The sequence below is a fragment of the Paramormyrops kingsleyae genome, chromosome 8, assembly GCF_048594095.1.
Source record: "Paramormyrops kingsleyae isolate MSU_618 chromosome 8, PKINGS_0.4, whole genome shotgun sequence".
Lineage (NCBI taxonomy): Eukaryota > Metazoa > Chordata > Actinopteri > Osteoglossiformes > Mormyridae > Paramormyrops > Paramormyrops kingsleyae.
This window is the reverse complement of record NC_132804.1, coordinates 2846261-2857500: the sequence shown is the minus strand read 5'-3', so window position 1 is coordinate 2857500 and position 11240 is coordinate 2846261. Positions and strand designations below refer to the sequence as shown.

General features: G+C 48.0%; 1 protein-coding gene across 6 annotated transcripts in view; it reads right to left on the bottom strand.

Annotated features, from left to right (window-relative positions):
• The window catches only part of mitfa (melanocyte inducing transcription factor a), a 33768-nt gene that overhangs the window by 11450 nt on the left and 11078 nt on the right, over positions 1-11240 (bottom strand). For 2 of the 6 annotated variants that reach the window (XM_072714987.1, XM_072714990.1), the window contains exons 4-5: positions 9922-10003; positions 8646-8886 (exon numbers count right to left, since the gene is read on the bottom strand). In XM_072714987.1, the coding sequence (XP_072571088.1) occupies positions 8646-8886; positions 9922-10003 (323 nt within the window). Of the gene's footprint in view, positions 1105-8645; positions 8887-9921; positions 10004-11240 lie in introns of those variants that run through there. The other 4 variants (XM_072714988.1, XM_072714989.1, XM_072714992.1 and 1 more) reach the window with 4 other exon arrangements.

The window sequence follows — 11240 nt, the reverse complement described above, 5'->3', positions numbered from 1 at the left end:
TTCGGCTCTGAGATCATTCTTTAGTACTGAAACGAAATCAAGTGTTAATACATCAGCACCTGTATTAAAGAACCGGTATATTTCCCCCCGGCCTGTAGGGGGCGATGCACTCAGGGTATTCTCCCCAGCATATGAGGTCCGGGCCGATTCGGGCCACATATCAGGCGCTGAGCTCCTGCCCTACACTGCCGCTCACAGTCTGCCAATATATAGCTTTATTACATTTGATTTTAAAAGTATACTTTTCATTTATGTTTTTACTGTTAATTGGTTAATATTCATACACAGCTACATGTAGCAAACTCTCATTTTAATGGAATTGTCACTTGTGTCTTTATAGGGAATTCTAATTAATTTGTTCCATAAAATCATTTCCTCATTTGCAGTACAGATATTCACCTGAAGCACAAATGACCAGACCGAAGATGTCAGTGTGGGTGGTTTTGTGACTTTTCCAGAGTGAGCTAAACTCTCTCCAACTGTCTAGCCAGTCTCTTTCCGTCACTGAAAATGGAGACCATCCGGACCAGAGGCAGATATTTTAGGTCCAGAAAGTAAAAATCCAACCAGGATTTTAATTCAACCAACCAGTTGAGCACTCTGTGACTGACTATTTATGCTCCTTGGTTGAAACAAAATGCTAGTTTGGATTTTTATGTCGGCCTCTGATCCGGACAGTAATTCAGTCCAAAGCCACGTTCCTGCTGCTAAGTAAGAACTGAATCAAACAGCAAACTGCAGATCGGCTCGGGGTAAGAGGACCCCAGTGAGTCAGTCTGCAAATAAAGCCCCAGGTCTGGCAGCAGGCGTCCCCACGGAAACGACATCAGAGGAAATACTTAGCGATGACGAGCAACGGTGTAACTTTGGTTTGAACACTGAGGGTTTAGGTCTCCACCCATTTAGGGGGGGTGCAGTGGAGGTTTTGATTTATCTCTGGCTGCCCCTGATTTCGCACGTTATTGCGGCAGAGGTCACGCACACAGCCTGGCTCCACAGGACGGGAAGCAGCACCCTGAAGCTTCTTGGGACCTTTCGGGACACAAAACTCCTTTTGTCTTCAGCCTGTTAATGCGGATTGATATTTCAGCAACCCTTCAGGATAACATGGGGGGGGGGGTCGCATCTCTCCCCCCAGCCGCTGTCAGTGCTTAATCAGTGGGCAGCACTGTGACCTGAATCACGCTACTGCTCTGTGTGTGGGGCGTTTGCACAGGCATGGAGACTCATGGAGGGTTCCTGGGGGGGGGGGGGGGGGGGGTGTTCGCTTAGCTGGTGTGCCGATCTGAATCAAAATTATTCACTTCAAAATTATAACCACTGAGTTTTGTCATGCACACACACAGGTTTGTAATTATATCAGACTCTCCATTCATTTCTATGGGGTAAATTCTAATCCCAACATGGTGACCTTAACCCCTACCCAGCCCTAACCTTAACCATAAGTAACCAAACAAAATATGAGACTTTTGCCATTTAAAATTTTTTGATTGCATTCACAGATTTTTGTGGAGAACTGAAAAATGGTCCCCACAACTTCAAACTATTTATTATGTTGTGGTGCACATTTGGTCCCCACAAAGTAACATAAACCTAATCCACACACACGCACTCTAAGGGGAACCTTCAGTGTTTTTCCACTGTCCCCAAGAACCGAGCTGTACCACACACTGACGGTTTTCCATTGTAAATAATGTGAGTCGTACCCGAGCCGTACCCACTCTGACTCGGCCCTGCGAGTAGCGTGACCAAACCGAGCTGGTTGACTCACCCCCATCTGATTGGTCGAAATGCATAGAGATACCAATTATTTATTATTTAACCACATTACTCACGTGGTCGTGCTGATTGGAGTGTAAATCAAGCCACTGTGCTGGCAGTCGTGTAAAACTATAGCTCACACCATTATGTACGTTCCGTAATACTTGATAACGATAAACAACGTTACTGGTGTTTGTATTTACTACGCCGTACTTTTCCTCGTCATTTAGCCTATACCATAATAGTCGTGCAGTAGACTATACCATCTAGGGTTGTGCAAGTACACGGTGAAATCGCCTAACGGTGCACTTCTCAGAACGTGTCTCTGTCGTCGGAATCGGATTCGTTGACCACGTTTGGTTCTGGGCACTGATGGCTCTCCAGTTAGACAGGCGATATACAGATTAAATACAAGACAAATTATACACATAACGTGCCAATGATGATAATGAGCGTGAGGGATACGAGGTTGTCCGTAGATGTGAGGCAGGGTGTAAAGAGAGGAGTAGCTGCGGCCTGCCGGACGATAGCGGTCAGCTATCTGTGAGGGCGATGGCATGGAGAAGGACGTCATCACTAAGCAACGCATGACTGTGATGTTCATGCATCTGAGATGTAGCCTGGATAAGATCCACTGTAAATCTGTGTTCAGAAATCGCAGAAAGTGACTGACAGCATGTTAACAGAAGCACGTCGGCGCTGCGCCTGAAGGCCATTCTGCTCCTTCTGTGCTTCTGTGCTCCACTGTAACATCTTCTCCATGAGAAAAACAAGCTGGGGCTGACAAGAGCTGCTGCCAAATAAAAACAGCCTGCATGAAAAAGACGTATGAAGACCAACAAGTCAACAACGACCCATAACTATTCAATGGCTTAAATAAAGCAATACTATAGTGAGCCCATGTGTCATGTGCGAGGTAACAGTGCTGATCACCTTTGATGTGAACACTTGAATTATTTGACAGACTCTTTTGTCCAAAGCAATGTACATGTGAGGGTCCCAGAGCAGCAGCAGCCAGCTGCAGACACAGAGCCACTCGCTGCCACCACCACAGCTGTTACTGTCACCCCCAGCCAAAGCAATAGCTTGGTTTACTGCTGTGTCACTGATCTGCGATTTCTCAATATGTGGGAATGATCATGTTCTCATCACTTCTATTAATAATGTTTTATTAATATTTTGGTTCAATAACATATTATATGGGCTTTCTGTCTAAAATAATCCAGGGTACAATGTAGGAATTAGGAGTAATTAGTAAGAGCAGATTCTCCACGGCTTTCAGTCCGCGGTCGCCAGAGTGAGTCACAGAGGGAAGCGGGAGCTGAAATGAGCCTCCGGACGTCGGCTCCGGAGCGGCTGGCAAAACGCCTGTGCTGAAAGATCGGAACGCCGAAACTCCGAGCGGGGCGGCTCAGCCAGAACGCGTGGCCCTTTCGGTCCCGGGGGCAGCTGCTCTGGAGAAACACCGTGTTAATTACACAGGCAACGGCGGCGAGGGAGAGGGGCTGTTTCCGGGGAGTCTGACATCGCCTGGCATTTACAGACAGGAAGTGGGCGTGCCAGCAAAGGCCGTGGACGCGTCAGGTACCAGCTGGGAGTCTGCTCACACGTTCACACACCGGGCCGCGACGTGCCGCATTAACCACGGCCGGCCGCATCTCACACATTCCTGCCACCCTCTTACAAAAAAGGCAAGAGGCTAACAGTAATAAGTAATATGAATATGTAAATAACATCATAAAAACTGCATATCTCCAGAAAGAGGTTCATTTTAGCATATGTACATAACACGGGTATTCAGTTGCTTTTTCAATAACATGTAACATTGTACATTGTGCATAATGTATTAAAATGGTCATTCAGTTATGGGAGACATCAAGATGAACTAACATTTATGATTTAATATTTATTGTCCAGAACGTGTATTTTCCTCATCGCTACAGAGTTTGTCATGCACGCACGCACATACACACAAACACACACACACACACTGGTTTGTAATTACATCATTGTGGGGACTCTCCATTCATTTCTGTGGGGAAAACTCTAATCCCAACATGACCATAACCCCCACCCAGCCCTAACCTTAACCATAAGTAACCAAACAAAATACGAGCTTTTTGGCATTTTTAGTTTTTTCATTGCATTCTCAACCAAGGCTCTGTTTTTCTCACCCCGGGGACGAGGCCCCAGAAATGTCGTCCCTTCCCCTATACTGCCGTGTGCGTGAAGCGCAGGACCCTTCACTCCCAGCACGAGGATGCCCCCCCCCCTCCCAGCTACATGACATGGGAACCCGCTGTTCTCAGATTTACCCCGTAGTGAAGATGATTCCCAGCTAAACAGACAGTGCAGTTCAACCCGATAGCATTTTAACAAAGACTGAATTTAAAGGGACTTAAACACCAACGGAACTGAGACCCCCCCCCCGAAGATTCTGTCCTGGTTCTACCTAGTTACAAGTAAAGGACCTCACAGGGGGAGTCGCTCAGGGGGGAGAGTCACTCAGGGAGGGAGTACGCAGGCAGTGGTTCTTCGAGGAACATCGTATCTCCTCTCATCTTTAGGAATTTGCTGCAGGCCACAGCCACAACCCACAAGCCCGAGGTTTGGGGGAATGCAGGAGGAGCAGAAAGGAGGAGGAGGAGGAGGAGGAGGAGCAAAGGGGAAGCAACAGCGAGGCAGCCGCGTGACAGAGGCACACGTGCTCATCGTCACGCAAGAGCATCATGGTGGGAAAGCAACGTGAAAATGCCTGAACAAAAGACAGCATGTCCATGTTAGTCTTCCATCCATCCATCTATCCATCCATCCCTTTTATAACCACTTGTCCTGTTGAAGATTAGTTTCTCATACTTAGGATTAATTTACTGTTAGCATTTTCATCCATCCATCCATCAAAATTTAAATCAAATGACTGATAAATCCATCCATCCATCCATATATCCATCCATCCATGCATTTTCCAGCTGCTCAGCCCTGTCCTGTTAGTATATTACTAGGGTACTTGGCAGCCGATGAAGAGAGAGGGAGTTAAGTACGTGGTCTTGGCACACGGCAGCCTGACATGCAGGTCCACACGCAGCTCATGTGCTAGCCGAGCCCACGGTCCCAAGCCAGACAGAGTGGCACATTCGGTGTACAAAACGCAAGCTTGACACCATTAGAGATCACACCCCTGCTGTTTCCCACCCAGCATGGGCAAACAGTACATCTCTGGGTCATTTGTGCACCAACACTGAACTCCCTAAACTACACTAACACTGAGCTCCCTCAAACACACCAACACTCAACTCCCTAAACTACACTAACACTGAGCTCCCTCAAATACACCAACACTGAACTCCCTCACCTCTGGGTCATTTCTACAGATTGATTGAAAAGATGCAACAAAGCTAACTGTATGTTTCACTGATATAAACGAGAGGCAGCGAGAGTTACCTGACAACTTTAGTGATTGTATTCAAATTTATAAAATTGCTTTGGATAATAGTATCTGCTACACGGCTAAAGCATGTCGAAATGACCATTCTTCACACATTAACCCTTTTAATTGATCTGTTTGCACCCAGAGTACCCTGGAAACAGACAATATGAAACAGGACAGCCAATCACCATAGCGGCTAAAGACCTTAGCGGCAGTCCTCACTCGGGCTCCCCGTGACCTCCTGGGTAATGCTGGATTCTGCTCTTAATTAATTAGCCTTTCTTAATTAATTAGCAGCTCTGAGAGGAGCGCTTTTCACAGACATGGGGCGGCGAGCTGGCAGCCCCACTGCTAAGCAGTGAGTTTTGGCGGGTCTCCACCACACAGGGGTCTAATCCAGCACTACACAGGGCTGCAGAACAGTGGGATGCGCGCAAAGGTAACGGCGCTATCGTGCCAAATTGAAGGCACTCAAGATATCGGACCTGTCCAAGGACCAGCAGAGGCCCCATAAACGTTTATGGCTCTGCAGGGAGTTTGCTTAACATGTTCTATCAGAGATAACGGCAGATTCAGCCAACGTTACGTTAATGTTAGCAGCAGTGCTCACGGCCCTGTTCTCCCAGAGCAGGCACACCATAGCAGAGATCCGGACTACGTCTGGGAAGCTGGCGTGCAGTTCTCTATCCAGACGGACAGCAGAAGAGTGGGTCGGCCCCCGGGCTGAACTAAACCATGCCGTCTGTGATATCTGATGGTATTTAAAAGTCAACTGCGAACAAAGCATCTGTTCTGACTGCATCCTGAACGAACTCCCCTGCAGGGTACCTGACCCGTATAATAGATTATGAGCAGTTTAGCATCCTGATAGGTGGAAAGGGATGAACATGTGGCACGGCAAACAGCTGTAATTTGGCCCTGAAGGCAGAGAGTCTATTCGCTTCGGCCCTGCATGAGCGCTAAGTAAACAGCGGGGAACGGAGAGTGGAGGAATGCGGCCACATAGATGTTTTTGAGGAGCCCTGAACACTCGACCAACCTTTTAACCTCTACGGTATCCACTGGTGACCTCACTGCGACCGTGTTGTGCTAATCCATATCCGAGCTCCAGCCCGGTCTGGCCTTTCGGTTTGTCAGCCCAAAACGCTTCACATGTCAGGCCACTCAAATACGGCTCAAAAAAGTATGTGTCTCTGGCAGATTCTCGCAGAGGCACCAGTGAATGCAGGCGTGAATAACCAAGTTTCCTCGCTGCACTATAGCCGCTATTCATGGGAGGAAGCAAAGGGCCTTTGTTCAGATGTTTGTGTGTGATGTGATAAGTTATTTGCTGCCCGAATGTCCAGCAAATGGTGCCTTTTACAATTAAATGTTTCGGCAGGATCGACGAGACCCAGCAAACCATTATTTACACCCTACAAAAAAACTGATCTTAAAGCACAAGAGTTCCCTTCCTCAGCAAAAAACCTTCATTAACAGCAGAAATACAGATAATTTTTTTTACTACATGTTAATCACCCATCTATCCATTTTCCATGCACACGCACACACACAAACAGTCATTTACACCTATGAACTATTTGGTAACTCCAATTCATCTCAGCGTGTCTTTTGACTCGGAGAGGAAAGTGGAGAACCTAGAGAAAACCCACGACAACACAGGGAGAAACTCTACGCATGTAGAGCTGGGGCGGAGACTTAAACACTGGCACTGAGGGGAACCTTTGAGAACAGAGTCTAACTATGACAATAATGAATCCAAATTCTACAAATACCATCCGCCAGTCATCATTTACAGGCACAACGTTTTTTCTTAAAGATGCCAAGGAATGAAAGCATTGGGTCTAATTATGAGCATTCTTCACTGAATTAGCGTTCTGAGTATGGTAAGACTCTGCTTGGCTGTGTCCTGATCCCTAAATTTATCCCTTACTTATTTTTTCCAAGGTTACAGGTCATTTGGCTAATTAAATAACCTATCAGTCTTCAGACAAGTCCATCTGAGCTTAGCGTTTTCTCTTTAATGGCCCAGGGCTCTGGCTGGTACCGCTAAGCTAATTTAGCCTGGCTGTGGAGCTTAGAGAGGGCTGTGCTGATCTACAGAGCAGCAGGTTCAAAGTGTCTCGCAAGTCAGTGGGCGACAGGGGCCATGCACTCATTCACACAAAAGAACCTCCAGAAACACCTCAAACTCATCACCTGGGACCCGGCAAACGTGACAAGTGAAGGAACTTGGCAAGATCTAAAGGCAGGTATGACCAGGAGCTTTGCTGAGAGCTTGAGAAATGTGTGGTAAGCTTCAGAAAACCAGACCTGAGAATGTATTAAAGAGTGTCCATTTGATCATACAGTAAGGCACCCTAACCCAAAGCGATGAAGAACTCAAATACACTGAGCTCCCTCAAAAACATCAACCCAGAGCTCCCTCAAATATACCAACACTGAACTCACTGCAACAACATTGACTGCGACCGATAACACTATGAGAAAATTGTTTACTCAACCCAAAAGCCTACTGATACATCTGGAAAAGTTTAATCCTGGGGTGTTAATAAATTAATATTTAAACAGTAAGGAGGGAACCTTTTCTTGATCGTTTGGTCACCTCTGGTTGACCAAGCAGTCCAACAGGTGATGGACAGGCTAAAAGGTACAGACAGACCACATGACCGACTCTACAGTCGTACAACACTGACTGTGAGTTGGCGCCATCCCAGCAGCAGCCCATCAATAAAGTTTGGATAGAGAAGAACATTCCTTAATTAATTCCTTAATTAAAACCAAACACATCCAATAAGAATCAGGAAGAACATAAGAGAATTTCCAGTCTTATAATGAAAACTCCCTGTTCTGTGTTTCAAGACCATAAGCACATGAAACCAAAATTAAGGCATGAAACACAAGATACACTTTTTCATTATTAAACACTGACATCATGCAAAATCTGTGGTGTTTAAACGTCACTATTAAGCTGAAGTGCCTCAGACTGTCGGTCTTAAGTTTCCTTCTGTGAATGAACTGAACAGGAAATCCCTAGACAGCATGCTTGGTCATACTTACGGGCAGTGTGTCATATGCATATTAATTCTGGAGTAATTACACCTCACTGTCCCCATGGCACTGAAATATTTCACTAGTCTGGAGTCCCCCCAGACTAACCAGGGATCAAAAGACGTCAATGGAGCCCTGCAAATAGGATTAAAGATGTTTGAGGCCAGGAGGCTGGAAGCTCAGAGTGCATTAGAGAGGAATTCTCCCAGGATAAATAACCCCCGTACGGCTCTGCACACAGTTTGCTGGGCAGGGCTGACATTTTCCCTTCAGGTCTGCAGGATGCTCTGCGGGATCCGCGGGAAAGTCGGGAGGAGAGAAGAAAGATGAGAAGATGGGAACCGCTCAGAGATGGAGAACGAAGGCCAAGAGCCAGGCGTAGCTGACGGCGAGGGGCGGGACTTACCTTCAGCACCTCCATGGGTACCTGGGCGCCGGCTGGCAGGCCAGGTGCGGCGCTGACGTCGATGGCAGGCGTCTGGGTGCTGGGGATGCTGCGCGGCTGCCGCTGCAGGTAACGTGAGGCGCGCTGCTGCTCTCGCCGCTCCTGTTCCCGCAGCTGCTCCCGCATCAGCTGCTGCCGGAGTGAGACGCGTGACGTCACGGCTGATGTCGTGTGGGAGCCGTGCTGCTGTGACGGATTACTGCTGGGGGGGGAGGAAAGGAACCAATCAGAACGCGGACGGTGGTGCCAGCTCATTATATCCATCAGCAATGAGCGGATCCAGTGAGGGGGGGCTGTAGGCAAAAGAGGCGGAATGTGAGAAAGAGGTGAAAGAAAGGCAAAAAGGGAGGGAAAGTGAAAGCTGGGCTAGTCACATTAACCTAGATGAGAAAATATCCAGTGGCCTTAAAAACATGGTGTATTCATGGCGTAAAACACACAGCTTAACTGCCTTTACGCTCAGCCTGACTGACCTTTACCTGCTGTAATCTAGCGTCAGATAAAGGGAAGGACATGCAGGCCCTTCTGTTACGGCATTAATCTGGGGGTTCGACCTACATCCCCCCACACAGATCCTGACCATAAGACTTGGGCTGGGCCACCCACGTCTTCAGATAGACAGACACCCTCCCCGCCCCCCCCTGCCTTCATGACCCCCAGCATCGGATTTGGGGACCCCACAGGTCCATGCTCAGTCCCTCCTAAACCCACCCGCTGCCGCATCGGGTCGGGGTCCTTCACAGATGTCAAAGGTCAAACTCTGCACCTCATTACCAGCGTCCCTACACCCATGGCCGCTCACCTCGGAGAGCCGGAGTTTGGATATGAGGGAAACAGGCAGCAAAATAAGAAATGATTTGTTTGACAAACCATCCGATTCCTGCCATTTGCATCGTATCCCGCATTCAGAGGGCGCCTGGGCCGAGCATGATCTTTTCCTGGAAATAAAGGGATGGTGGCCGTGAGGCAGCTGTGAGCCGGGGCTGGAGGAGCTTCTCACAAAGCTGACACAGCTGTCAGGCAATCACACTAATTACATGGCTCCAAAGGGAGAGCGGCTCGGCCCGCGGATGTGACCCCTCGTGGAATTTACATACGCTTAGAGATGGAGAGACGCTCCCAAAATCGAGGCGACCTCCCCTTCCAAAGCACCCCCACGGCACCCTGGAGCGGCTCTGCACGCGGAGCTCGCTGTCGCTTTACGATGCTTATAAATAGCTGAGGGAACCTCTCCTACCTCACACTGCCGTGGCCGGTTCCGTGGGGCTCCAGTCTCAGGACACAGTCGTCAAGGGCGGAGTACGAGTGCTGACGGAGAGCTGCGTCAGAATAAGCGAAATGCACCCACGTCGCTCACTGTTCACATGGTGCACATTATGATTTACTAGGTGCTAATTTCCGCTAGCAAGTCTGCGAGAATCACCTTCTTATGTTGCCATCAAACGCTAACAGAATTAGCATTCACTTGCGTAAATTTACATTACGAATCCATTCCGCACAGCTGTTCTACAGTACTTTTTTAAGTAGGTGGCGGGAAATTTTCAAGTTCTGAGTTATCGGGAACGCATCGATCCATCGCGATGTGTGATACTACTAATAACGAATAAAATATATAGAACATGCTCCTTTTTAATTCAGAAAATTCATGCATTTTGACGCAGAACAATTGGTATCTCCATGCATTTCGACCAATCAGATGGGGGTGAGCCAAGCAGCTGGGTCTGGTCACGCTACTCGCAGGGCCAAGTCAGAGTGGGTACGGCTTGGATACGGCTCAGGAATGGTTCGGGTACAGCTCGAGTACGGTTCGGGTACGGTTCGTGTACGGCTCGGGTACGGTTCGGGGTACGGCTCGGGTACGGTTCGGGGTACGGCTCGGGTACGGTTCGGGTACGGCTCAGGAACGGTTCGGGTACGGCTCGGGTACGGCTCGGGTACGGCTCGGGTACGGTTCGGGTACGGCTCAGGAACGGTTCGGGTACGGCTCGGGTACGGCTCGCATAATTTACAATGGAAACCCGCCAGTGTGCGGTATGCCTCGGTTCTTGATGACAGTGGTAAAACACCGAAAGTCCCCCTTAGAGTGTGTGTGTGTGGATTAGGTTTATGTTACTTTGTGGGGACCAAATGTGCACCACAATGTAATAAAAACCTGTTCGTTTGACGTTGTGGGGACCATTTTTCAAAATCTGTGAATGCAATCAAAAAATTAATTCGGTAGGGGTTAAGGTCGCCATGTTGAGATTAGAGTTTTCCCCATAGAAATGAATGAATGGAGAGTCCCCACAAAGATATAATTACAAACCTCTGTGTGTGTGTGTGTGTGTGTCTGTGTGTGTGTGTGTGCGTGCGCGTGCGTGTGTGAGCTCTATGATGGAGCAGTTCTCCATCTGGGCTGTGCACTTTGCTCTGAGGGTTAGGCTCCAGAATCACAGTGGATACTAAGTGGCTTTGGAAACAGGATGGATACATGCCTTAACATACAGTGGTTTAACCTTCCTTTGAATGATTTTAGGGATCTAGCAAACTGCACAATATCATTTATAAAAACAAAAA